Raw genomic sequence first — 27,729 nt, 5'->3', positions numbered from 1 at the left:
AACGGAGCGCCATTAACTTCTCCTTCTATCGTTCTTCAGGGAGCATTGTCAACTCAACACATAGGCTAGACTATGACTCGCGCGCATTTGTCAGCAAATAGTTTTTTTATTAATATTTACTAACGTTAATCCTAGAGTAAAACTGCTTGGCAAAAATATTTATTATACTTAATGAACATTTTCTTCACTGGAAGTTTCGATTACTAAAAATTTTTCAGATAAACAAAGTCCTCAAACATTGTAAATAATATTTTGGACACTGTGTATGGAAAGAAATAATAACTTTTTTTAATCAAAATATTTTACTTCTTGCCAAAGTTTGTTGTGTTTAAACTATACTCCCTGTAAATATAAAAGAAAATATTCATAACTTTATGTTTAGAGCAAGTTAAGTTAAAAAATTCAATTAAAAATGTGTTTTCAGAAAATTCATTTTTTTTGCATTTTCTCGAAAATGGTAAGAGGTTATCAATTTTTTTTTATAGAAGAAAAAATATGAGGAATCGAATTTCTAATAAGGAAGTGATTTCAAAAAATTTTTTTATGACCATCGATTTTTCAACCATCAGAGGCCAACACTCAAACGCATGAGGAAATTGTATGCGTGATTTTACTATCCTGCGGCTCATATATACTGCAACTGGAGATTTGAAAAAATAATTGATTCTAAGAAGTGCGGAAGTCGACATCACTAATAAGGCTTCCTTTGAGAGAAAGCAAAATTTCTTCAAACTAAGTGAATTTCAAATTGAAAGCTACTAATGTACTGATTTGAAAATGCGTGAAAATAAAAAAAGACGTTATTTACAAGAAAGAGTATTATAAACAGTTTGCTCATGTACTAATGTAAAACTTTTAGAACACTTGAGTTTACAGGCAACGGCCACACCACGATGAAAAAACCAGTTCTCGTCCGATCACTGAAGTTAAGCATCTTTGGGCGCGGTTAGTACTTGGATGGGTGACCGCTTGGGAATACCGCGTGCTGTTGGCTTTTTTTTCTTTTTAATAAAAGTTACAATAAAAAATTAATCACTAAGTTATCGGCTGGGAAAAATTGAAAAAAGAGAAAGTATACAGTGTAAGAAATGTCAGACATTGGGGCATGTATAGCTTCGAATTGTTTCTTAGAATATAGATGTGTAAAATGTATCGATAACCATGCACCGGGCTAAGAAAAATAAGAACACTTTGCATACACAAACATTGTTGTTATAGAACCAAATAATTCTTTCGTAAAAATTTTTTGTTGGCCCTGAAAAGGGCCGATTGTTTTGTTGAGGGTGGACAAGAATTTACTTTGAGCTGGTGTACTTGGTGACAGCCTTGGTGCCTTCAGAGACGGCGTGCTTGGCGAGTTCACCAGGAAGGAGAAGCCTGACGGCAGTTTGGATCTCCCGGGAGGTGATGGTGGACCTCTTGTTGTAGTGTGCCAAGCGGGAGGATTCGGCAGCGATGCGCTCGAAGATGTCGTTCACGAACGAATTCATGATGCTCATGGCCTTGCTGGAGACTCCAGTGTCGGGGTGCACTTGCTTCAACACTTTGTAGATGTAGATGGCATAGCTCTCCTTCCTCTTGCGCTTCTTCTTCTTGTCGGTCTTGGTAATGTTCTTTTGAGCCTTGCCGGCTTTCTTGACAGCTTTGCCACTGGCTTTAGGAGGCATTGTTAGTTTTCAGAGAGTGTACGTCTGAACACAAAGGCAATTCAGGGTAAATTGATATTTTGCACACTGGCGGCACCGTATTTATGTCCGCCTGCGGCATTTTGATTGGTGCGGGCACTCACTGCGACCATCTGCCACTCACGACAAAGAGAGGGGAGCGTACTTGTGGGCGTGACCTGTGGAGAGAGCGTAAATAGGCGGATTTCTGGAGCAAAATATCATTCGCTTCGAATTCTTCGTTGTGCTTACTTCGTTAACCTAAAACTAAATCGAAAATGTCAGGACGTGGCAAAGGTGGCAAAACCAAGGGAAAGTCAAAGACTCGCTCCAACCGGGCTGGACTCCAGTTCCCAGTCGGTCGTATCCATCGGCTTTTGCGCAAAGGAAACTACGCCGAGCGTGTTGGTGCAGGTGCTCCAGTGTACCTCGCAGCTGTGATGGAATACTTGGCTGCTGAAGTTTTGGAGTTGGCCGGAAACGCAGCTCGTGACAACAAGAAGTCGAGAATCATCCCCCGTCATCTCCAACTCGCCATCAGGAACGACGAGGAATTGAACAAGCTCCTCTCTGGAGTCACCATTGCCCAGGGTGGTGTTCTCCCTAATATTCAAGCTGTTCTCTTGCCCAAGAAGACCGAAAAGAAAGCTTAAATTATCCATCATACTCACCCTCACACAAAACAATCGGCCCTTTTCAGGGCCAACAAATATTTTTACGTTTGAATTCTATGTTCTTTATATTAATATTTAAAAGCAGAACCAACATTTTTTTTTATATATCAATAGAATATAGTAACTATTATTGAATGTGTGAGTTTTGAACAATATCAGGGTTGCTACAGAACCTGGAAGAGTCAGGGATTTTTTAAAATGGTCTGGAAAAGTCAGGGATTTTTTTAAAAAAAAAAAAAGGTCTGGAATGCCTGGAATTTTATTCCACTTAATATTTTTTACTACATTTTTTCTTTTAAAAAATGATGTCCTGGAATTCTTGGAAATGTCTTGAATTTTCCATATTTTGCTTTTAAATATTCAATAATTTAAAAATTTTACTCAAATTTAAAAAAATAATTTTTTTGATCCTTTAAAAAATAATTTTAATTTGTCGTTTGAGAATCTGATATCTATATATAATATTAATTTTGAACTCTTTTTATAATAAAATAAATATTTTTGTTCAAGTATAGGTTAATTTAAATTATGTTAATCGTAATATGAAATAATATTACACATGTAAATGTCCTGGAAAAATAAAAAATCTGTCCTGGAATGTCCTGGAATTTTAAGTCATATTTTCAGTAGACACCCTGTCTGTGCTTTAATAATCAAATAGAGATAATCTGACGTGAATATTTTTATAATACAGAAAAATTCTAATTTATTATTATTAGGCCAATTTTTCTTCAAAAATTGCTCTAATTTATAATGTTCAAAAGGTGACCTGGAAATTTATCAGATTTGTTACTGGAAAAGTCATCAGGGTGTCTAGCGAATTATGATTTTCAAAATTCCGGATTTCCCGGACCTAAAACTAAATTATTCCCGGATTTATTTTTAAGACATTAATGACTATACTATAAAAATTTCATAATTTTTTATAAATACAGTGGAAACTGAATTATCCGAACTAATTCAGGTAGGATCTGGTTCAGATAATCAAAAGTTCGAATAATAGAAATTGCAATTATTTTTGTTTATATTTGTGGATAAATGATTGTTTCGGAATTATTTTGTAATATCCAATGGCATTTATGTCTTCTTTTAGATATTTACATTAAAAGTCACTGAGGTTCAACTGCAATAAGTTAAAAACATTAGGATTTATATTTAAACTTTCAATTTAAGACTTTAAAATGTTAAAAACTTATGCATCAATTATATAAATAATAATAATAATAATAATATACGGTCAATTCTACGTCACAAGTATATTTTATTTATTCCATTTAGAAAAAAGGTATACGTATCCTTTATTTTTCTATTCTACAGGGGACCAAAATATTTTTTGCAAACTATCCTTATTATTTGTAAGTATGTATTAGATAAGTAAAATCCTAAAACTGTTCTTGGCACATTTATCTAACTTCAATAGTTTTAGAGTTATAGATACAGTCAACTCTATGAATAGTGCCTCAAAATGTTTGTATATTTCTCTCTTAGGGGAAACTCGAAATTCAGAAGCCGTGCTAGAGTCGCTAAAGTGGGGATAGCGGCACTATTCGTAGAGTTGACTGTAATTGAAAATAAGTCTACTTTTAAAAAATCAAAAATTTGGTTACCTATAAAAAATGAAAAAATAGATTTACAATAATATATTTTTATCTTATTTGAAAATGTGGACTGAAATTTAACGTGAAATTGCCATATATCTTTCTTAAATTTTTGAAAAATATAAGACATGACAAAAGGTTTTGAAATTTTTACCACATTTAAAGGGCACCCGAAGAAATATTTTCTCAAAATTTGAAGAAAATCTGTCGAAAATTAATTTTTAAAAGAGTAGTAGCCGGAGAACTACCTTAAATTGAAATTTTTTTATAGATTTTAATGAATTAGCGAAACTTTCCAAAAATTCCCGGATATTTTTTTCATTTCCCGGCAAATTCCCGGTTTTCCCGTTTTTCCCGGACGCTAGACACCCTGGTCATGGAAATTTAAAAACAGACTTCTGTAGCAACCCTGAATATTTTATCTGCGCCTTTGTGATTCATAGAATGGAAGTATTCCAGTCAAAAGAGTATATATATGTTATAAAAAATAATTATTTATTATAAACAAATTAAAAACAAAACATGTTCTGGATAATATAACCATATTCAATTTCATAAATAAGAACTTAAAGAGAATTTATTAAGGATTGCATATCAAAAAGATAAAATTGTTTCAAGCAAATATTTTATAAATTATGAATTTTTTGCAAGCTCCGTCTGACAAATGTCGAGTGTCCCGCTGTGCACGCTTTAACTTGTTTAATTTTGAAGGTTTTCTTTCATAATTTTTTCAATTTTTGTTTGTATGTTTTGAACTTACATTAAACTGGAATACTTGTTTATAACAATATTAGGTAGTATTATTATTATTATTATTTATTTATTCTATTTTAAGTTTATTATTTAATTGTTTTCAGTTGGATATTTCTCGCTTCCAGAAAAACAAGTTTTAACTAATTTTTTTTGTATTATATAATTTTAAAAAAATTTTAATTTCCTTGTAAACTTCCGTACCCATTAAAATCAAAAAGTAGTAATACAATATATTTTACTACTAAACAGACAAAAATTTTTAAGGACTGTTTTAATGCAATTTGCTCGGTAAGCATAATGTGGTAAAATTTTGTTTAAATTACGTGAAGGTAAAAATAAATTTTACCCAAACTGAAAGGATTTTTATAAAATTTCTTTTATAAAAAAAATTACATTTTGTAATTTATATTGTAAAATAAATTTTTTAAAATTATTATTATTGAATTTTTAGGCTCTAAACAATTTTTAATAATAAATTGTAAAAAATCCCATTGTGCCACGTGCGTGCGACCTGCACGGACAGCTTAATTATTTTTTTTGGACCCATCAAACTTGTCAGGCCCACTCTGAAACTTTTTGCAAAACCTTCTTATCATTTCCAGGTATGTTTTAAAAAAAGAAAATTAATTTATGTTTATAAAATTTTTTTATTTTTTTACTAAAAAATGAAAAAAAAATTTTTCTTATGATTATTCAAAAGTACACGGAGAGAAATATCTGGGCTTTTTAGCATGAAGTTCTTCATACTACGATTGCAAGAAACCTATGCGATTTCGGTAAAAGTTTTCTGCAATGTGATTGGTCGGCCCAGGCTCTGGGCGTGGCCTAATAGCCAGTTGCAAGGGTCTAATACCGAAAAAGCATAGGATTCTTGCAATCGCAGTATACTTTCTTGCAGTCATAGTATACTAACATTTCATACTTTTAAAATACAAAGCATTCATGCTATAAACGATTGATTTTTCTCTCCGTGTAGAGAGAAAAACAAAACTTTTTTTCTCTTGTCAAAAAATGAAAAGAAGCAATATTTTTTGAGTTATCTGACATTAAAAATATACCTACATTTAAAAAGCGAAAATTTTGAAAATTCATAACTCAAAAATTTGGCCTCCAAAAAAATAATAAAAAAATACGTATCTATTTTTTTTCAATACAGAATAGAAAAAAAATATTTTTGGCCGATTTTAAGAGGTCGACTGAAATCTCACGTGGAATTACCCATATGTATTCAAAGTTTTTTTTTACTTTTAGTACGAAAGTTTTCAGGCCCAGAATGCAAAAAGTTTGTTTACCAAGTGCAAAATTTTCCTTTAGTATGTCGTATACATTATTTATGTATTTTAGTGTATCTCCGAATATGATTTGGAACAAAGTCGGGAACTGTAGAAGAATATTATATTTTCGTAAAATATACAGTTATTATTAAAATATAAATAAATCTCTACCCTTTTAATAAATTTTTGTGGCAGTACTTTTGCTTCATTCTTTTTTTGAAAAACTTTATTCGTTGATAAACGTTGTGGACTTCAACTTGGTGTCAAAGTGGGAAATACCACACTCAAACACCTTACATTAATTAAAAGCTAACAACTTCGCATACATTTTCTTTATTCATGAAACATATTATTTATTTTTTATTGTCTAGATTTGGGTCAGATAAATCCTTGGGAAAATTTAGAAAAATGGGTTATTATTTTAAATATTAATTTCATTTTTCTTACATTTTTTATTCATTTAGAACTGAAACTGCAATTAAATTTCAGTTTTGTAATACTTTGAGGAATTCCCAGTTAGGGCCAAGTTGGGTTGACCCAAAATTTTGTTAAATAACATCAGTAGAATTTCACTGAAGAACAGTTCAAATTTATTGAAATTTCAGTCATTTTCCACTGATTGGCCAATTAAGAAGTAAATGAAATTTCCAATATGAGTGACAGAAATTTTCAGTAATTTTCAAATCAGTGAAAAATGACTGATATTACAGTAATTTTTAACTGATTTTCAGTTAAATTCTATTGATTCAAAACGCGAGAATAGAGTCACTTGATTCTCAGTCAAATTCAGATTTAGAGAGTTGGTTCAATAATTGTATGTAAAGATGCACACTAGAGCTGTGCAAAATTCGAACAGAACCGAGTTTTGTTCGGTTTTGGGGCAGTTATTTTTGAGCAGTAATAAATTAGCACAAACGCGCTGAAAAACATTTCTTTTTTTTTCAATGTAATAGAAAATATTGGTTGTAGTGTTGCAGACACTAATTTATTACCCTAAAAAGACGGACACAATAGACTTTTTTATGTCTATATACAAAGAAATGTATTGTATATTCAGGGTGGCCACAATTTCCCTGACATTAAAATTACTTTACCTGACAAAATTCTTTTTACAGGAATATATGAATGTTTACAGAAAATGGGTCGTAAAATTTATGAATTTGAATAATTTCTAAATATTGCAATTATAGCCCTTCCTGAATTCAATTATTTTTTTTACAATTTTCAACTAAACTTCATCTCTGATTCAATTAATTTAAATAATTTCCCAAAACTTCTTCTAGAATTCAATTATTCAAATACAAAAAGTCAATTTTTTATAATAATTGTAATTATATCAATATAATAGTTTTTCAATTTTGAATAATTTCTAAACAATTAAAATTTCGTAAAATTTTTTTAAAATAATTGAATTTTTGAAAAATATTAATAAAAATGATCAAATTTTTAAAGAATTTTAATTATAAACAGAACCATGATTTCTCAAAAATTTTATCTAGGCCTTCACATTGATAGAAAACTGCTATGGAACAAACACACATGCGAAATGAAGAAAATTGGTCTTGCTGCCATCTCAAATCTGAAGCCACTTCTGCAAAATCCTCACTTAGACTTGAACTGCAAAAGACTTATTCTCACATCTATCATCAGGCCTGCCGTGACCTACTGTATCACAACTTGGGGTGCAGCAGCAAAAGTTCACATCGACAAAATTCAAGTAATTCAAAACAAAATATTGAGGATGATCACTAATGCTCCATGGTTCGTCACAAATGAACAATTACACAAAGATCTTAACATTCTTAGTATTCGCAGATTCTGCCGCGACTCAGCTACTAAATTTTTCAAACAAATCGAAGAACACAAAAATGAGACACTTAAAAATATTTTAAACTATAAACCCGAAGATTGCCGACCAAGTGCTCGGCGCCCTCGTCTAATTGAAATATTGGACGTGGGCCCCTTTTAAAAAATTATTTAACTCGCCAATCCTCAAGGACTCAACCAACTTCAATGTGAGACAACAAGGGTAAAGATGCATCCGCATCAACCTAATTTGTACATTAGAGATCACAGACGGACAGACCATGATATTTGACATATTCAACATAAGGACATAATACTTTTTTGCATTCTTTGTGTTATAATCGATATGAAAAACGAAATTTAAGATTGCAAAAACTTTAAAATAAATTATCTTCAACTTCATAAATGGAGATACCATTCTGAATAATTATGTTTGAGACAAAGAAAATTCTTTCGTAAAAAGTAATTGGTGGCCCTGAAAAGGGCCGTTTGTTTTCAATCATCCACTATCAACTTCTTTTCACTTTACTTCTTGGCAACCCTCTTTGCCGCGGGCTTCCTCGCTTTGGGTGCAGCTGCTTTCTTGGGCGAGGCTTTGGCCTTCTTGGGAGCAGCCTTGGTCACCTTGGGTTTGGCGGTGGTGGACTTGGCCTTCGGTGGCTTGGCCGCAACCTTCGGGGTCTTCTTCTTCTCGGCTACGGCTTTCTTGGTCTTGGCTGCCACGGCCTTCTTCGGAGAAGCTGCTTTCTTGGCCTTTGGTGCTGCAGCAGCTTTGGGTTTGGCGGCAGTCTTGGTCTTGGGCTTGGCTTTGGCCTTGCCCTCGGCCTTGGCGACGTTCAACTTGAAGGACCCTGCAGCGCCCTTGCCCTTGGTCTGGATCAGAGCCTTGCTGGCGACTGCAGCCTTCAGGTACTTTCTGATGAAGGGAGCCTGCTTCTCGACGTCGACTTTGTAGGTGGCGGCGATGTACTTCTTGATGGCTTGGAGCGAAGAGCCGCCTCTCTCCTTCAAAGTGGCGATGGCCGCGTTCACCATCTCCGACGCTGGCGGGTGACTGGCCTTGGCGCGGGGCTTCTGCGCCTTGGCTGCTTTCTTCGGAGTTGCCACTGCAGGTGCAGCTGGGGATTCTACCTTGTCTGCCATTTTACTAAAGCGGTTTTCGAAAAACTACAAAAAATGTTCAATAACTTGGAGATGCTTTCAACTCAAGCGTTCAAACAGTTATAAACACATTTTCCTGCGCTCATCGACATAGTAAAACGCACGGACGGTGAAGAAAGGCCCCAGCGCTCGTTGGCTTTCTCTCGTTTGAATTCTCGGTAACTTGGGTACACTATTCAAAATTTAGTTCAATTTTTTGATATTTATTTGTTCTTCCCCAGTTGCAAATATATTAAATTTGAATTATACGATTATTCTAGTTTTTTAATATTAAGAAAAACATAACACTTTCATTGTGTTTTTCGGTAAAAATGAGCAATTTTCAAGACTCTGCTTTTAGTGATCATTCTCAACAAGTTCAGAAAATTATAAAAAAACAAGTAAACAAATTGAATTGTTTGAAAATTAACCTTCAAATTTAATGCTCTATTTATCTCCCTTTCTGAAAAGAAAACTTATTTTACTTTGAGTGATAAATTGATGGAGGTACGGTTGCTTCATTTTGGGTATGAGTTCTTACTTTCAGCACATAATGCAGTGGGATAGAGTGCATTGTCTAGATCAATAATAAAAAATTTTTAATAATTTTTCAACATTATTTATGTATAATTTAAAAAATGCTTAGAATTTTTTACTCAGCCATAGAAATTTACTTTGAATGAATTATTTAAAAACAGCCAAATATATGTTTCAGCATTATCTTTTTTTTCACTCTCTCTGGTATAACTGTATTTTTCTTTATAAAAAAAATTATTTTAAACAAATTTTAATACGATTTACAATTAAAAACAAATATGTCTCTTACATTTATTATTTGAATGATTAATAATTTTATAAAATTGTAAAAGAATAAAATTTATATTAAAAATAATGATGACGACGGACAAGTAATGTTTCAACCAATATGAATTTACGTTTAGGATTGTTATTACATTTTCTAACATCATTTATGATGTATAATTTACTTACATCATAAGAATTTAAGAAGTAAATAATTACTTAAAAATTTGTTAAAAATCCTAAATTGAAGATTTTAATAATTTTAATAATTTTTTATTTGGTCTTTGCTCGAAATATTAGGTAGTGCTTGATTCGAAGAATAAGTTTCAAAAGACTTTTTTACATTACATAAATAATAATTATTCCAATTTGAAGTCTCGATTTTTTATATCTACTTGTCTCATTTTCTTCTTTTTTGCTCTCTTCAATTAACAGGTTAGGAAGTGTAGAGAAACCAATCAAAAATAGGAAACGATATTGTCGTCAATATTTTAAATTGCGAATTACAATATTAGGGCTTATTTGAGGATTATACTACATAGATCAGAACTTCTGAAACTGTAACAAAAATAATTTTTTTTGTAATTTAAAAGTGGATAAAGTTATATTGTTTTTATGTTTAGAAAAAATTGTAATGAGGGTTTTTAAGGAACTCGATGGTAGCACTTTAAGTGTTTTTATATAGAAAGTCATGTAAAATTGACGCTACTTTTTTTGAAAAATAACAATTTTTAGATGTGTTTTGGGTACTTTATAGAGTTCTATAACGATTATTTAAATATAGTTATTATTATTTTTCAAAAGTGAGTTTTCACCTAATATTCTAAAAGAGAATGAAGAGTTGTCTACCATAACTAGAGTTCTGCAAAATTTCGATAAGAAAAGTTATGAAAATAACATTTTATGAGTTCTAAATAGACTTCTGGTACAGTCACAGAAGTGTTCTACAAGTAATCCTCCTAATGACAATAATAAATAATACAAACAGTAGAAAAAGTTTCATAAAATGTAATATGAAATAGGGTTCTAGACACCTTGTGCAGACGGCACTGGCCACAATCATGGTATAGGAAAAAGAAATTTCAGTACAAGAATATATTTTTTGCAAACATGAACTGAAGAAAGAATTCCAACGTAAAACTATTTGGTGGCCCTGAAAAGGGCCGATTGTTTTTTGTTGATGACGATGATGGGAAAATTAACCGCCGAAACCATAAAGGGTGCGACCTTGACGCTTGAGGGCATATACGACGTCCATGGCGGTGACCGTCTTCCTCTTGGCGTGTTCGGTGTAAGTGACGGCGTCACGGATCACGTTCTCAAGGAACACTTTCAAGACACCACGGGTCTCTTCGTAAATCAATCCTGAGATACGTTTCACTCCACCACGACGAGCCAAACGACGGATGGCGGGCTTGGTGATGCCTTGGATGTTATCACGCAACACTTTGCGATGGCGCTTTGCTCCTCCTTTTCCCAAACCCTTTCCTCCCTTTCCACGACCAGTCATTTTTGCAGAGAATAAAGTTTACGTTCAAAACAGAACAGAGAACAAACTCGGAATGATGCTAAGCCGGCGAAAGTGCGCTGTTTTATTCCCTCTGGAGTTACACTGCTCCCCTCCACAATCTGACCGACCAATCAGAATGTCAGTGTCCCCTTCCTCTTGACTAACTGGTGCAAGAGCTTCTGAAAGCTATAAATATGTGCGTTCGTATCGCCGAAACCATTTTTCAGTCGTCCTTCGTACTTTGAAGTCGTAAGCAATGGCTCGTACCAAGCAAACCGCGCGCAAATCCACCGGTGGTAAAGCACCAAGGAAACAACTCGCCACCAAGGCCGCTCGTAAGAGTGCGCCTGCAACCGGTGGAGTGAAGAAGCCCCATCGCTACAGGCCCGGAACCGTCGCTCTCCGTGAGATCCGTCGCTACCAGAAGAGCACCGAGCTCCTCATCCGCAAACTGCCCTTCCAACGGTTGGTCCGTGAAATCGCTCAGGACTTCAAGACCGACCTGCGCTTCCAGAGCTCCGCCGTGATGGCCCTCCAGGAGGCCAGCGAGGCCTACCTCGTCGGTCTCTTCGAAGACACCAACTTGTGCGCCATCCACGCCAAGAGAGTCACCATCATGCCAAAAGACATCCAATTGGCCCGTCGTATCCGAGGAGAACGTGCTTAAATTTCTCTACCACTCTCAAAACTCAATCGGCCCTTTTCAGGGCCAACACATTTTATTACGTTGAAATATTTTTAATTCCTATACATACATCTATACCTTACTATTGTGTAAACAACGCTAATTTCCTATTAATTATAGAAACCTATTTTTATTTATTTTTTTACTGCATATGGTTATTTTTCAATAATACATTCAACATTCAATGCAATTATAAATATAGAAAAAACCTACAAGTGAATACAACTAATGGTTATTCATTATTTGATTGTTAGAAATATTACTATCCAGGGTTGCCACAAATATTTAATTTTATTTTTCCCTAATTTCCAGATAAGACGAAATTCTCACTCTTTCCCTGACCCTAAAAAATATTCTAATTCACTCTAAAAATTATTAGATATTCAAAAGAACATTCTATTACATTTACTTACGAATTTCTTGAATTGTAAAATTATTCGCAAACATCAATAATTTCTTTTTTAAATAAATATTTAATGATTATTATTTTTCCGTATGAATTAAAATTCTTCAATACATTCAAGTTTAAACCATGAATTATTGGAATTCAATAATTTATAAGAATATTATTACAAAACATAAAGATCGCCTTCTTCATGTTTTGTTATAATTTCAATTACCATGAAATTTTTCAAAAACAATTTTATTATTTACAAAAATCCTAATGAAATCCTTCGCAAAAATTGAATTATTTTTAAAAAGTAGTAAATTTTCTGAAAAAAATTCAATTATTTGAAAACATTGTAATAATTCAATTATTTAAATTGAAAAATAAATAATTTATTGAATAATTGAATGTTTGTTAAAATTGAATTCTCATATAGTACATTGTACAACTAGTACTCTTTCACCACGAGTTGTGCACTACGTTTTCTCCAACGCCTTGCGAGGAAAGGTTTCTTCGTGAGTTTCGTATAATTTTAATTTAACGTGTGCTTATGTTTAATATAATAAAAGACGAATGTTTTCACACTTTTCTACCAAGAAAAGTACTCCTTTCAGAGCAAGTGTTGGAGAAAAGAATTTCATCAACAAATTTTTAAATAATTCAATTATTTTGACAAATTTTAATGAAATTTTTAAAAATAATTATTTTTGTGGAGGAATTTGATTAAAATATTGTATCAAAAATTAATTAAAATCCTGCGATGAGTTTTATTATTTATGAACATAATTAAAAATTTTCCCAAAAATGTTATTAAAATTTTTCTAAAATATAATTGAATTTCGGTGAAGAATTTTATTATAAAAATAATTGAATTCTTGAAAAGAACTTTGTTAAATTTTTTTAAATAATTGAATTCATGCGACGAATTTTATAAAAATCTTTTTAAATAATTGATTTTATGAAATTTTGTATATTAGATAATTAAACTCCTGTGAAAATTTTATTATTTATGAAAATAATTGATTTATTTAGAAGAAATTTATTAAAAATCTTGTAAATTATTGAATTCCTGTGAAATTTTGCCAAGAATTTTATTAAAGTTTTTAAAAATAATTGAATTTCGAAGAACAATTGTATTATTTATAAAGATAATTGAAATTTTGACGAGAATTTTTAAAAATTTTTTGAACATAATTGAATTTTGGAGAAGAATTTTATTATTTTAAAAGATATAATTGAAATGACCAGAATTTCTTTTAATTTTTGAATATATATATTCCCATATTTTCCCATAAATTCAATTATAATTGAATTTATGGGAAAAATTTTATTACTTTTGAAAATAATTGAATTTCTGGAATTATTTGTAACTTTTTCAAAATTCAATTTTTTTTTATTATTTTTTAACTAAAATTCTTTTAAATCAATCTGGTATTTATGAAAATTGTAAAAATGATTCATTAAATAATTTATAAGTTATAATTGTATGATAGTTCTTGTAAAATTAAGTTATTTAAAAAGAAATTTTTGTCTGAAATAGGAAAAATCAAAGGTTTCGTTTTAAAATTCGTGGTAATTTCATAGTTTACGAGGCAAACAAAAAAACATCAAAATTCAGAGTTTTTTCATGAATTTTTAAAATTCAATTTTTTACAATACTTTTAATAAAAATCCCTAACGTTTCCTTGATTTTCCTGACCTGTGGTAACTTAGATTTTAATTTCAGAAAATGAAATTTAAATTTCTTAAATTTCAAAAAGTGTTTTAAAATAGGGAAAAATAGAGAAAAAAATTACAAAAACTATTAAAATTTTTTCCCTTTTTATTTATTATTATACATCCTTTGTTAAATTAAAAATTTTTCGCGAGGATTCCGTCTGTTTTGCTTAGTCTGCCAATACAATCATCGGATTCACCCTGAAAATGAAAAATTTTTTAATTAATATTTTTCTCGTTGAAAAAAAGTAAATTAATTAACTTTAAATAAAAACTAAAATTATTAATTTTAAATTTTGAGAAAACTAATGTTTTTGTAATTTAGACAAAAAAAAAGGATTTTTCAACGTAATTTTTCGTTTTAAAGAATAAAACAGAATTAGTTGAATTAAAAAATTTCTGAGTTTTAATAAAAACTATTTTTTGATTTCCATTTGTGAAATAAAATGTAAAAAAGTTTTATAAAACTCCTTTTTAAAAAAAAAAACTTAATTTTACATATAAAAAAATTATTTCTATCTTGAATTCCTAAAAAAGGGAATTTATACAAATTTTTTTGTATAATATTTCAGTTAAGTAAATTTTAATATAAACAAAAGTTCCACTTACCATTCTTCTAATTTGTCCGCAAATGGCATACATTTTAAAAGTATCGCTCATGCGACCGGTTTCGGGATCAACATCGGCCAAAGTGATTTGAATTGAAGCATGATCCTTGGCGTGAATAATGCTGTTGCTCGCTGAGCTACAAAAAAAAGAAAACATTTTACATCTTCGAAAGCTTTTCAAAAAAAACTAAATTTTAGCTTTACTTCTAAATTCAATTACTCGTGACTTCAATAAATTTAATTTTTAACAGGAATAAAAATGTTTAAAGTTTGAATTTCAAACCTTCTAAAATTATAGAAAGCTACATTTCAATAATTATTCAACTACATTTCAAAAATTTGATAATTTTCTAAAATTTTAAAAAAATATTACAATATTTCACTGTAAAATTTTAAAATAATCTGAAATTTACTAACATTTTTTTTTAAAATAATTGAACTTTAGAAAATTATAGGAAAAATTCTAAAAATTAATGTTCTAAAAGTAATGTGATGTAATTTTTCAAAAATAATTGAATTCGTTAAAAGAATTTTTGTAAAAAAAACATTTTTTTTTGTTAAAGAAGAATTCCTTTTTTGTAATTTTTGTAAAAGTCCAAAAAAATTTTCAACTATTTAAAGAATTTTTATTAAAAAATGTGGAAAAATATGGTTTTTAAAACTTATAATAAAAAAATTCTTTACATTTTTTTTTTTTGAAATTTTTTGAAATTTATACTAACATTTCTTTAAAAATAATTAAATTTCAAAAAATTATGAATGAAAAATTCGAAAATTTGTTTTTCTAAAAATATTGTGATGTAATTTATCGAAAATAATTGAATTCCTATGAAGAATTTTTGTAAAATTTTAAAAAACTTGCAATTTTGAATTTGAGTTAAAAATTGAGAAAAAAATTGATTTTTAAAAAATTATAGTAAAAAAATTCTTAAAATTATTTTTTTTAAAATCTTTTAAATTTACTAACATTTTTTTAAAATAATTTAATTTTAAGAAATTATGATGAATAATTCAAAAATTAATTCTCTAAAAATATTGTGATGTAATTTTTTGAAAATAATTGAATTCGTTAAAACAATTTTATATTTTTGTAGATTTTACAGTAAACTGAAAAAATTTGAAGTAATTGAGATTTATTAACATTTTTTTGAAAACAATTGAATTTTAAAAAATTTACAAATTATAATAAAAAATTCGAAAAATGGATTTTCTAAAAATATTGTAAAGTAATTTATCGAAAATAAATTAATTCTTTAGAAGAATTTTTGTAAAATTCTAAAAGACTTACAATTTTTTAAAGAAATTTAATAAAAAATTGTTAAAATGAACAATTTTTCTAGAATTTTGAAAAAAATTTTAATTATATATTTCGAAAATTAAATTATCTGAAAAAAAAATTCATTCAATAATAATTTTTGAAAAATTTTATTGTAAAAATAAAAGTTAGTTGCATTTTATACCAAAAAAGTGGTATTTTTCTGTTCTACTCGGAAAAGAAGGGGAAAAAGTCGAATTTTTTAAAAATAAGTCGAAAAAATTCGTCTTTATTGAAAATCGTGGAAAAAAGTTCACTCGGGACTCGAAAAAAATTAAAATTTCCTATTTTCACTATTTTTCTAAACGTAACAACTAATTGTTAATTAATTAAAAAAAATTTCCGTACAATTACTTCTCGACTGTAAAATAACAAATCTGGCAAATGTGACGAAACATAACCTCAAAATCTACAAAAGTATAAATCACTGATCGATAATAATTGTTTTGTCTTTTATTATTTTATAAACAATTTCTATTCGAAGAAAAGACAAATTCATTTCTATTCAAGTATTTTATGAGTATTAATAGAATAAATATGGTAATAAACAATATTTTAATTACGAACAACACAAAAACCACGTGTTACTTACCATTTTCGTGGGCAGTACAAGTCAACAAGTTCACCAGCGTCGTTTTCCATTGTTTAGAGAATAATAAAATTTTCCAAAATTATCGAAAAACTTTTAAATAAATGGTTTGAATACGTTTTGTCGTATTTTTCAACGAGAAAATATTTGACAACGATGTTGCTTACGGAACTCACAAAAGGAGAAAAGAAAGATGGCGAATATTGTTGCTGTGCCGTCAGATTGGTACGCATGCGCAAAATGCACAGAAATCTAGTGACAATTCAAATCTTCCGCATTCCGCTAATAATTTACTCCTTTTACCACTCAAGTTACAATTTTAGAAAAATATTTTTGTTTTCAAAAACATTTTATCATATAATTTTGTCATTTAGGTATTTTTTCCACAGAAAATTATTTTATAATTTCTTTTGCAAGAAAAAGTTGGACAAACAGAGATAAGCCAATCAGAGAGAAGGTTGAAATGTCGAACATTCCATTCGCCCAATCAAAATTATCGCTTAGAAAATAGTTTTATAAAAAAACGAGCAAAAAATTAAAAATAAAAGAGATAATTATATTTGATAAGATATATAATTTTTTCTATTGATAGTAATTTAGTAATATTGGTAATTTCTGTCAAAAAATAAAAGAAATATTAAATTTCTCTATATAGAGATTTTCTCTAGGAATTTCCAAACTTTAAATTGTGAAAAACCCTAGATCTCTCGATTCTCTAGAAAAACTACTAAATTGGATAATACCAAAATCATTGACTCATTTACACAATTGTTTTTTAATACTTTTTTGAGAGCTCATCATTCAAGAAGGTGAAAAAGCTACTGAAAACTGTAAAAATATGGCATCGAAATTAGGGCGAATTGTCGCTCGACAATATTCATCTTTTCCTTTATCACATGGAAATAAAGAAAGTATTCGTAAGTAAATAATTTTATGATACTTATTTTCTTTTAATTTCACTCATCCTATAATTTTACTCTCACTAAAAGTGAGGTTATTCTTTTAATACATCAAGTACATTATTATCGGTATCATTCTTTTCTTTCGCTACTTTATCTCGTACGTGATTATTTATATTTTTTCGTCCTGTCTAAATTCATGAAAAGTTATTTTCTACATGCAATAAAGAAATATTTTTTCCTCTTGCTATCGAGAGAAGGAATAATTACATAACAATATAAATGTTGAATTTGAACCATTTAAACATTTTTTTTTTTTTGACAATGTAGTCTTCAAATTTTGTTAATTTGTAGAAAATTTGAATAAAATTTATCAATAAGGAAAAAAATGAATTTATTTATTTATAACAACTGTGATTTGGGAAAAAATGTTCTTTTTTGGATAAGAACACTGGAATGTATAAAACTAAAACGAATATATAAATAACAAATAATGAAATCAATAAAAATAATGCAAGAATACGAAAAAGTTAGCAACTGACGGACAGTCAAAACAAAAAATTAGTCCATTATCATAATTTCGTATATTTTATAACAGAAAGACAAATTAAATTTTAAATTCATTTTGGTGGAAGCAGAAAGAATTTAATTGATTTTATTTTCCAAATGTTAAACAATTAAATGTTGCATTTGAATAAAAATGGCAATTTTTCGTTAGTAAGAAATATTTATTAGTTTTATTTTATCTAAATCGTTTCTCATTGACAAAATTGTATGTTTTATTTAAATGCAACTTAAAATTGTTATAAATGTAGAAAATTAAATTCTTGCTTCTACGAAAATTAATTTATATTTTATTTCTTTTTCTTTATTTTTCTTTATTTAAAATTCGAAATAATCGAATTTATTGCGGATTAACTTTTCAGGGTTATTACAGGTCAGGGAAAAGTCAGGGAAAGTAAAATTGGTCAGGGAAATCAGGGAAAAGTCAGGGATTTTTAGTAAAAGTACTGGAAAAATAAATTGAATTTTTGAAGAGTTACAAATCATTCCAGAAATTCAAATTATTTTCAAAAATTATAAAAATTCTTCACAGAATTTCAATTATGTTCAAAAATTGAAAAAAAATTCTCGTCAAAATTCAATTATCTTTATAAATAATAAAATTCTTCATCGAAATTCAATTATTTTTAAAAATTTTAATAAAATTCTTGTCAAAATTTCACAGCAATTCAATTTTATTTACAAAATTTTTAATAAATTTCTTGGAAAAAATTCAATTATTTTCATAAGCAATAAAATTTTCACAGGAATTCAATTATTTAAAATACAAAATTTCATTAAATTTTTCGAAAAATTATTTAAAAAGATTTTTATAAAATTCGTCGCAAGAATTCAATTAAAAAAAAAAAAAATTGAACCAAGTTCTTTTCAGGAATTCAATTATTTTTAGAAATAATAAAATTCTTCACCGAAATTCAATAATTTTTATAAACTTGAATAAAATTCTAGAAAGAATAAAATTATTTTCAAAATTAGTAAAATTCTTCGCAAAAATTAAATTACGTTTAAAAATTAAAAAAAAAGTCAAAATTTCAAAAATCTTTATAAATAATAAAATTCTTCATCAAAATTCAATTATTTTTATAACTTTTAATAAAATTCTTGGCAAAATTTCACAGGTATTCAATTATTTACAAAATTTTTAATAAATTTCTTCGAAATAATTCAATTATTTTCATAAATGATAAAGTTTTCAATAGGAATTCAATTATTAAAAATAAAAAATTTCATAAAATTTTTAAAAAAGATTATAAAATTCGTCGCAAGAATTGAATTATTTAAAAAAATTTAACACAAAATTCTTTTCAAGAATTCAATTATTTTTATAAATAATAAAATTCTTCTCAGGAATTCAATTTTCAATTATTTTTAAAACTTTTAATGAAATTCTTAGCAACATATTTAATTATTATTAACAAAAATAATAGAATTTTTCACAGGAATTCAATTATTTTCAGAAATATTTTAATAAATTGTTCGAAAGAAATCAAATTTTATCAAATACAATTTTAATTAAACTTTTTGGAAATAATTAAATAATTTTTATTAGATTTTATGAAAATTCTTCTCAAGAATTCAATTATTTACATAAGTAACAAAATTATTAACGAAAATTTAATTATTTTAAAGCATTTTAATAAAATTCTTTGCAAAATCCAATTATTTTTGTAAATAACAATATTCATCACAAGAAATCAATTATTTTTAAAAGTAATAAATTTCTTCATGGAAATTCAATTATTTTAAAAAAATTCTCTTAAAATCGTTCGCGAGAATTCAATTATTTTCATAAATAATAATAAAACTCATCGAAGAATTTCAATTATTTTCAATACTATTTTAAATTAATTAATCGAAAAATTCAATAATTTTAAAAACTAAAGTTTTTTACAAGAATTCAATTATTTAAAATAAAATTTTCATAATATTTATTATATTTCAAAAAAATAAATTATTTAAAACCATATATTTATAAAATTATTTGCAAAATTCAATTATTTTCATAAACAACAAAATTTTTCACAGAAATTCAATTATTTTCAAAAGTAATAATAAAATTCATTCCAATAATTCAATTACTTTCCTAAATAATAAAATTCTTTTCCGAAATCCAATTATTTTAGAAAAATTTTAATAAAATTGTTGGAATAATTTTAATTAATTTCATGAATAATAAAACTCATCGCAGGATTTTAATTATTTTTTGATACAATATTTTAATCGAATTTCTCACAAAATGTAATTATTCTTAAAAATTTTATTAAAATTTGTTTTGACAAATTTTAATAATCATTCAATTATTTAATAAATTATTTATTTTTTAATTTTAATAATTGAATTCTTCTAGAATTTTCTAATAAAAATTGATTTAAAAATGAATTACCGAATAATCGATTTATTATTTATGAAAATAATTGAATTATTGCAACGAATTTTATTACATTTTCTTTAAATGATTGAATTTTTTTGAGAAATTTTACTACTTTTAAAAATAGTTAAATTCTTGCGAAGGATTGTATTAGCATTTTTTGTAAATAATTAACTATTTTTTGAAAAGTTTTATGGCAATTGAAATTATTATAAAACATGAAGAAGGTACTTCTTCATGTTTTGTAATAATTTTCTTATAAGTTGTTGAATTTCATAAAGGTTTGAATTTGAATGTTTCGAAAAATTTGGATTCCTACAGAAGAATAATAATGATTAAATATTTATTTAAAAAAGAAGTTATTGATTTCTTTTTTGAATAATTTGACAATTAAAGAAATTTGTAAATAAATGTAATGGAACATTTTTTTGAGTAATAATTTTTAGAGTGAATCAGAATATTCTTTAGGGCCAGGGAAAAAGTGGAAATTTTTTCTGGAAATCAGGGAAAAATAAAATTAAATATTTGTGGCAACCCTGCTTTTGCTCTGACTGTCGGATGCTTCCTTAAATACTAACAAAAAAGTTCTAGGAAATAATTTCGAATTTTAGTTTTTTATTAATTAACTATTATTGTTACTATTATTATTGTAAATTTTCAATTAGAATTCTTCAAAAATACGATTATATTTCAAAATAATTTTTAAAAGTAAACACATGAAATTCATTAAAATATAAATAATTTCTTTTAATGAAATTTGACAGAATTTTCAATTATTTCAATTTTTTAAAAAAATTATTTCCGGAAATACAATTATTTTCGTAAAAATTTTAATTACATTTTTTCTAATTTGTATTTTCTTTCTTCAATTCTATCTAATTTCTCTCCGAGATTTATAAATAAACAATTAAGTTATGAAACATTTTTTTATCAGGTAAAACGAAGAATATGTGGAAAATGGCTTCTTTGTTTATTGCATTGCCAGCGACTGTTATTACTGGCGTAATTAATTATTACCATCACATTCAACACGAAACTCATAGGCCTGAGTTCATTCCCTATCAGCATTTGAGGATTCGCACCAAGGTATTTTCATTTTTCATAATAATAATAATACAAGGTTGCCACAAAAAATTAATTTCCTGATTTCCAGACAAAATTTTTACCTTTTCAATAACTTCTTTTTTCAAGAAATATTTAATCATTATTATTTTTCCAAAGGAATTAAAATTTTCAAAACATTCAAATTCAAACCTTTTTGAAATTCAATAAATTATAATAATATTGTTACTGTACCTCTTAAAAAATTATTTTCATCATTTCAATTCAATTATTATTTTCTAGAATTTTTAACTCAAACTCTTCTTTAAATCAATTATTTTTAATAATTTTTGAAAAAGTTCTTCTTTCTGAATTTTTTAATCTATTTGTTTACAATTCAATTTTACGTGAAATTTCGATTGTTCGGAAATTTTTCAATTTTAAATATACATTAGAAAATAAAAACTTGAAATAATTTCAAAAAATTTCGATTAATCTTTTTGAAAAAAATTAGTTCCATAGAATTTTTAATTAAAAGTATGAAAAATTCAGATTTTCATAGATTTTAATTTGAAACCTTTTCAAAATTCAATTATTATCTAAAACTTTAACTGAAATTAATTTTGAAATCAATTTTTATTAGAAAATTCAATTCTTTAAATACAAACATAGATAATTTATTGAATAATTGAATGTTTCATAAAATTGAATTCTCATAAAGAATTTTATCAACAAATTTTTTTATTTATTTATTTAAGTATTATACTATTTATTTTATTAGGTATATTTATAATTTTATTAAAAGTTTCGAAAATATTTGAATTCCTGCGAAGAATTTGATTTTTGAAAATAATTATTGAATTATATTTAAATAATTTGAGAAATTATTAATGTTTTGAGTATAATTTCAGTTAATTGAATTATTGCGAACAATTTTATAAAAAAGTTTCAAACAATTGATTTTTTCGAAACAATTTATGCAAATTCTATTTGTAATAATTGAATTCCTGTGAAATTTTCATTATTTTAGAAAATAATTGAATATTATTGTAGAACTTTGTCAAAATTGTTTTTAAATAATTGAATTCTTTAGGGAAATGTTATGAAAATAATAGATATGCAAATAATTGAATGAAGAAAATATTTTGAAAATAATTGAAATTTTGCAATGAATTTTATTAAAATTTCTGAAATAATTGAATTTTATTACTTTCGAAAATAATTGAATTCTTGTGATGAATATTTTTATGTTTAAAAGAAAATAATTGACTTCCTCCGAATGATTTTATTAATTAATGCCAAATTTTAAAATATTTTATTTGTTTGGAAAATAATTGAATGTTTGTGTAGATTATTATCAAAATTTTTGTTCAATAATAAATTGAATTCTTTTGGAAAATTTTATTAAAATAATAGATATTGAGAATCATTGAAATAATATAAGGAAATTTTTTAAAAATAATTGAACTTTAAAGAAGAATTTAGTTATTTATAAAAAAAATTGGGACTTTGATGACAATTTTTTTCAAATTTTCAAAATAAGTAAATATTGTGAGAAGAATTTTATTACTTTTGAAAATAATTGAATTTCTGCAATAATTTGTAATTTCTTCGAAACTCAATTTTTTAAATGTTTATTGTTTTTGAAAATAATTGAATTCTTGTGATGAATATTGTGATTTATGAAAATAATTGAATTTTGCAAAGAATTTTATTAAAATTCCTGTTAAAATAAATGAATTTTTGAGAAGAATTTCGTTATTTATCAAGATAATTGAATTCTTTTGAAGAATTGCTTTAAAATTTTTAAAATAATGTCAATTATATATTAAAAAATTCAACTAATTTCAGCAGAATTGAAATTAAAATTGAAAAAAAATAGTTCTAAACAGAATTGTTTATTAAAAATATTAAAAATTCAGATTTCCAATTATCTTAATTTGAAACCTTTTTAAAATTTAATTATTTGTAAAAATTTGCTATTATTTATAACTACTCAAAAATTAAATTTTTTTTATAGTTTGTAACTAAAATTCTTCTATAAATTAATTATTTTTCTCAATTAACTAAATATTTATTAAAAAATTTAACTCATTTGAGAAGAATTTGAATTTTTTAAATTTTTCAAAAATCTAAGTTCTTTAAAATTTGCAATTAAATTCATTGAAAATTGAAATTATATAAAATTTCAAATTTAAACCTTTTGAAATTGATCTATTTATGAAAATTGTAAACGCAACTCTTTTAAAATTTAATTAATGTTTAAATATTTAAGTACATTTATTCATTAAATAATTTTATGATAGTTTTTCAAGAAATTTAAAAAGAAATTATTGTCAGAAATGGAAAAATTAGAAGGTTTTGTATTAGAATTCGTGAAAATTTCATATTTTATGAGGCAAACAAAAAAGAGAAAAATCCAGAATTTTCTTAATCTAAAAATAAATTTAATTTTTTTCCAGTAGTTTTAATAAAAATCCCTACTGACTTTCCTGACCTGTGGCAATCCTGTAATAATAATTTAAATGTTATACTTTTTTCATTCCACCAGCAAAATTATATATTTGATTTGAAAAGAATTTGTCTACTCTTTTTTTTCACAAATCTTTTTATTATTTTTCTGTTTTCCAGAAAACTCAAAAAATTTGTTTCTTGTCTCAATATTTACTGAAATTTTATTTTCTTTAGAAAATTCAATTATCTTACTTATAAAATACGTTGGAACACTCAATTTATTGTCTTCAATCCAATTTTACGAATTTTCGATTTTTAGGGTTGCCACAAATATTTATGAAATTCAACAACTTATAAGAATATTATTACAAAACATGAAGAAGGCTATCACCTTCTTCATGTTTTATAATAATTTAAATTACCATAAAATTTTTCAAAAAAAAGTTCATTATTTACAAAAATCCTAATAAAATCCCTCGCAAGAATTTAATTATTTTTACAAGTAGTAAAATTTCTCAAAAATATTCAATTATTTAAAAAAAAATGTAATAAAATTCGTTGCAATAATTCAATTATTTGCATAAATAATAAATCGATTATTCGGTAATTCATTTTTAAATCAATTTTTATTAGAAAATTCTAGAAGAATTCAATTATTAAAATTAAAAAATAAATAATTTATTAAATAATTGAAGGTTTTATTAAAATTTGTCAAAACAAATTTTAATACAATTTTTAAGAATAATTACATTTTTCGAGAAATTCGATTAAAATATTGTATCCAAAATAATTAAAATACTGCGATGAGTTTTATATATTATTCATAAAATTAATTAAAATTATCCCAACAATTTTATTAAAAGTTTTCTAAAATAATTGAATTTCGGAAAAGAATTTTATTATTTATTAAGATACTTGGAATTTTGACAAGAATTTTTTTCTTTATCATAATTGAATTTCTGCGAACAATTTTATTATTTATAAAAATAATTGAATTCTTGAAAGGAATTGTGTTAAATTTTTTCAAATAATTTAATTCTTACGACGAATTTTATAAAAATCTTTTTTAAAAATTTTATGAAATTTTTTATTTTTAATAATTGAATTCCTATGAAAAATTTATTATTTATGAAAATAATTGAATTATTTCGAAGAAATTGTTTAAAATTTTTGTAAATAATTGAATTCCTGTGAAATTTTGCCAACAATTTTAATAAAAGTTATAAAAATAATTGAATTTCGGTGAAGAATTTTATTACATATTTATAAAGATAATTGAAATTTTGACGAGAATTTTTTTTTTAATTTTTGAACATAATTGAAATTCTGCGAAGAATTTTTATAATTTTTGAAAATAATTTGAATTTCTGGAATGATTTGTAACTTTTCGAAAATTTAATTTTTTTTAGTATTTTTAACTAAATTTCTTCTATCAATCTAGTATTTATGAAAATTGTAAAAGTTATTCATTAAATAATTTATAAGTCATAATTTTATATTTTTATGATACTTTTTGAAAAATTTTATTTAAAAAGAAATTATTGTCAGAAATAGAAAAAATTGAAGGTTTTGTATTATTAAAATTCGTGGTAATTTCATAGTTTACGAGGTAAACAAAAAAACATCAAAATTCAGAGTTTTCTCATGAATTTTCAAAAATTCAATTTATTTTTCCAGTACTTTTACTAAAAATCCCTGACTTTTCCCTGAATTCCCTGACCTGTGTGTTAACCCTGATTATTCAAATGTTGTACAAATTTTTACCATTGAGTTTTTTTATAAAGAGAGAAAATATTATTTTCTTTCTTAACCAACTCCAATGTTTTTATTTTTCATATAATAATAAAAATTTTATATATAATAATTTATTATTAATTTTTGAAATTCTATATTTTTTCTATTTTTTTAAAAAGCAATTTTAAAGAAAATGAAATTTTGTTTTTATACAGCCTTTCCCTTGGGGTGACGGTAACCACGGTCTTTTCCACAATAAGAAAATGAACGCTCTTCCCACTGGCTACGAGGAGTAAAAATCGTAAGAATCAAGATAGATTAATTCCATAAATATTATGTAGTTATTAAAACAAAAAGAATACAAAAATTTAATTAGCATTATATCTTAAATTTGTCAAAAAAATAAACAGAAACACAAATTTCTCTAAATATCCGAAAAATGAAAAGTTAAACTTTTTTTCACCCCTTCCTTTTTTAATTTTAAAAACAAAAACAAAAGCCCATTTTTAAATAATTAAAATAATAATGATTTATTTGTAACTAAATAAGAAGAATTACTAACAAAAAATAATTTTGCTATTGAATAAATAATTTTATTATATATTTATAAAAATAATTGAATTGTTTCAAAGGATTTATTAAGATTTTAAATAATAATTGAATTTATTCGAAATAATATTAAAATTTTTTTTAAAGATTTAATTCTTCCGAGGAATTCAATTAAAATTATTTTGAAAATAATTGAAAATTCCTGCAAAGAGTTTCTAAAAATAATTGAATTGTTTCGAAGGATTTATTAAAATTTTAGAAAATAATTGAATTGCATGGAAATATTTAAAAATATTTGAATTCTTCATAGAAATTCAATTAAAATAAAAATTTACAAATAATTTTACTATTTATAAAAATTATTGAATTATATTAAAATTTTTAAAAATTTGAAAATATAAACAATAATAATTAATTTTTTACTTGAAAAATGAACTTTTTAAATTTTGATCATGAAAATATTTAAAAAATTATATTTGAAAATAAAAGATTTTGTAATTTGCATAACAATAATAAATTGAATTCCACGTTTCGCGCGTAATATTCGCTAGTTATTAATAATTATAATAAAAGAGATTGTATACAATAATAATAATATAAAATTTTTTTTATTAATAATAATAATATAATTAATATTACACAGAAAGGAATTCAGGATACTAAAAGAAAATTCATTATTTTTCATTATTAAGAACAATTGTATTTCTTTTCTATACTATTTTCGTATAAAATTATAAATTCCATGAAACATATTAAAAATTGTATAAACTAGTAATAACTCATTTTGGTTTTTTAATGACGAAATTTGCATTTCTCATACAACGAAGATTTTTTTATAAACCTTTTACAAATTTTTTCATTTTTTTTTTATTAATATTATTAATACTTGAGTCTCAATACAAATATAATGACAGATGAGAATAAAAATTAAAACATCAATAATAATTATAATAATAATAATAATAATACTAATAATAATAATAATAAAATAATAATATTAATAATAATAATACATTTCAAAATTTTTTTCATTAACACTGTGTCCCTATAAAATAAAAATATAATTTTTATTTTTATTCGGACTCAACGTTAAAAGAATGAGTTATTTGTTCTTTCTTCTAATCTAAATACTGGCATTTTAATTCTATTTCTTCATTTTTTTAACAATTTATGGCACAAGCGGTTTTGTCGTGAATGTTTTTTTTTCGTATATATATATATCATTAGTATAACAATGACTTTGTCTCTATATCTCTCACACATACACGAATAATTATAATAAAATAACAAAAAAAGTTATTTTTCCTTTTCGAGAAAAATATATCTATTTTATATAATTCTCTTTTTATTCATTTTTCTCTCTAAATCTCTTTATTTTATACCCAAGTATTCAAAAAGTTCTATGTCTAAAAAAAAATATTTTTTTTCTTCAAAATTATAATTCTACGCTTTCTAAATATATCTATAATTAACATTTATATCTTAAATAATGTAATGCGGAACTTTTTGAATACTTCGTATATAAATAATAAATATTTATAAAAATTTTCACTATGGAACTTTTAACATTTATAGTAAATTTGCAGAAAAAGAAAATTT

General features: G+C 25.5%; 7 protein-coding genes and 1 non-coding gene across 8 annotated transcripts; 4 read left to right on the top strand and 4 right to left on the bottom strand.

Moving 5' to 3' along the window:
• The first annotated feature begins 875 nt into the window (after window positions 1–875).
• Window positions 876–994, top strand: LOC122502217. Its single transcript, XR_006301620.1, has one exon. It is a non-coding gene; the product is annotated as a 5S ribosomal RNA (ribosomal RNA).
• Window positions 995–1,249: 255 nt separating this feature from the next.
• LOC122502205 (histone H2B) lies at window positions 1,250–1,730 on the bottom strand. The gene has a single exon (XM_043612143.1). The coding sequence runs from the start codon at window positions 1,665–1,667 to the stop codon at window positions 1,296–1,298; it is 372 nt and encodes a 123-aa protein (XP_043468078.1). The 5' UTR covers window positions 1,668–1,730; the 3' UTR covers window positions 1,250–1,295.
• A 146-nt stretch (window positions 1,731–1,876) lies between these two features.
• LOC122502201 (histone H2A-like) lies at window positions 1,877–2,370 on the top strand. The gene has a single exon (XM_043612138.1). It carries the CDS (start codon window positions 1,943–1,945, stop codon window positions 2,315–2,317), a length of 375 nt encoding a protein of 124 aa, XP_043468073.1. The 5' UTR covers window positions 1,877–1,942; the 3' UTR covers window positions 2,318–2,370.
• Window positions 2,371–8,267: 5,897 nt separating this feature from the next.
• LOC122502195 (histone H1B-like) lies at window positions 8,268–8,978 on the bottom strand. Its single transcript, XM_043612131.1, has one exon. It carries the CDS (start codon window positions 8,910–8,912, stop codon window positions 8,295–8,297), a length of 618 nt encoding a protein of 205 aa, XP_043468066.1. The 5' UTR covers window positions 8,913–8,978; the 3' UTR covers window positions 8,268–8,294.
• A 1,881-nt stretch (window positions 8,979–10,859) lies between these two features.
• Window positions 10,860–11,286, bottom strand: LOC122502209 (histone H4). Its single transcript, XM_043612146.1, has one exon. The coding sequence runs from the start codon at window positions 11,218–11,220 to the stop codon at window positions 10,909–10,911; it is 312 nt and encodes a 103-aa protein (XP_043468081.1). The 5' UTR covers window positions 11,221–11,286; the 3' UTR covers window positions 10,860–10,908.
• Window positions 11,287–11,444: 158 nt separating this feature from the next.
• Window positions 11,445–11,933, top strand: LOC122502200 (histone H3). The gene has a single exon (XM_043612137.1). It carries the CDS (start codon window positions 11,477–11,479, stop codon window positions 11,885–11,887), a length of 411 nt encoding a protein of 136 aa, XP_043468072.1. The 5' UTR covers window positions 11,445–11,476; the 3' UTR covers window positions 11,888–11,933.
• A 2,164-nt stretch (window positions 11,934–14,097) lies between these two features.
• Window positions 14,098–16,729, bottom strand: LOC122502210 (40S ribosomal protein S21). Its single transcript, XM_043612148.1, has 3 exons — window positions 16,525–16,729; window positions 14,619–14,754; window positions 14,098–14,210 (listed from the first exon to the last, which is right to left on the bottom strand). The coding sequence occupies exons 1-3, from the start codon at window positions 16,572–16,574 to the stop codon at window positions 14,145–14,147; spliced, it is 252 nt and encodes an 83-aa protein (XP_043468083.1). The 5' UTR covers window positions 16,575–16,729; the 3' UTR covers window positions 14,098–14,144.
• Window positions 16,730–17,262: 533 nt separating this feature from the next.
• On the top strand, window positions 17,263–26,010 carry LOC122502207 (cytochrome c oxidase subunit 6A1, mitochondrial-like). The gene is made up of 3 exons (XM_043612144.1): window positions 17,263–17,438; window positions 21,287–21,438; window positions 25,797–26,010. The coding sequence occupies exons 1-3, from the start codon at window positions 17,360–17,362 to the stop codon at window positions 25,875–25,877; spliced, it is 312 nt and encodes a 103-aa protein (XP_043468079.1). The 5' UTR covers window positions 17,263–17,359; the 3' UTR covers window positions 25,878–26,010.
• The last annotated feature ends 1,719 nt before the right edge of the window (window positions 26,011–27,729 follow it).

The sequence above is a fragment of the Leptopilina heterotoma genome, unplaced genomic scaffold (genome assembly GCF_015476425.1).
Source record: "Leptopilina heterotoma isolate Lh14 unplaced genomic scaffold, ASM1547642v1 Lhet_222, whole genome shotgun sequence".
Taxonomy (NCBI): domain Eukaryota; kingdom Metazoa; phylum Arthropoda; class Insecta; order Hymenoptera; family Figitidae; genus Leptopilina; species Leptopilina heterotoma.
Note: the sequence above shows the minus strand (reverse complement) of the source record. Positions and strands in the feature narration are given on the sequence as shown.

Coding starts and splice junctions, on each gene's coding strand:
- LOC122502205 (XM_043612143.1), bottom strand. CDS start 1,667: ATGCCTCCTAAAGCCAGTGGCAAAGCTGTCAAGAAAGCCGGCAAGGCT.
- LOC122502201 (XM_043612138.1), top strand. CDS start 1,943: ATGTCAGGACGTGGCAAAGGTGGCAAAACCAAGGGAAAGTCAAAGACT.
- LOC122502195 (XM_043612131.1), bottom strand. CDS start 8,912: ATGGCAGACAAGGTAGAATCCCCAGCTGCACCTGCAGTGGCAACTCCG.
- LOC122502209 (XM_043612146.1), bottom strand. CDS start 11,220: ATGACTGGTCGTGGAAAGGGAGGAAAGGGTTTGGGAAAAGGAGGAGCA.
- LOC122502200 (XM_043612137.1), top strand. CDS start 11,477: ATGGCTCGTACCAAGCAAACCGCGCGCAAATCCACCGGTGGTAAAGCA.
- LOC122502210 (XM_043612148.1), bottom strand. CDS start 16,574: ATGGAAAACGACGCTGGTGAACTTGTTGACTTGTACTGCCCACGAAAA. Junction 14,755..16,524: donor TTGTACTGCCCACGAAAATG/GTAAGTAACACG, acceptor TTTTTTTTGTAG/CTCAGCGAGCAACAGCATTA. Junction 14,211..14,618: donor GCGGACAAATTAGAAGAATG/GTAAGTGGAACT, acceptor TTTCATTTTCAG/GGTGAATCCGATGATTGTAT.
- LOC122502207 (XM_043612144.1), top strand. CDS start 17,360: ATGGCATCGAAATTAGGGCGAATTGTCGCTCGACAATATTCATCTTTT. Junction 17,439..21,286: donor TGGAAATAAAGAAAGTATTC/GTAAGTAAATAA, acceptor TTTTTTTATCAG/GTAAAACGAAGAATATGTGG. Junction 21,439..25,796: donor ATTTGAGGATTCGCACCAAG/GTATTTTCATTT, acceptor GTTTTTATACAG/CCTTTCCCTTGGGGTGACGG.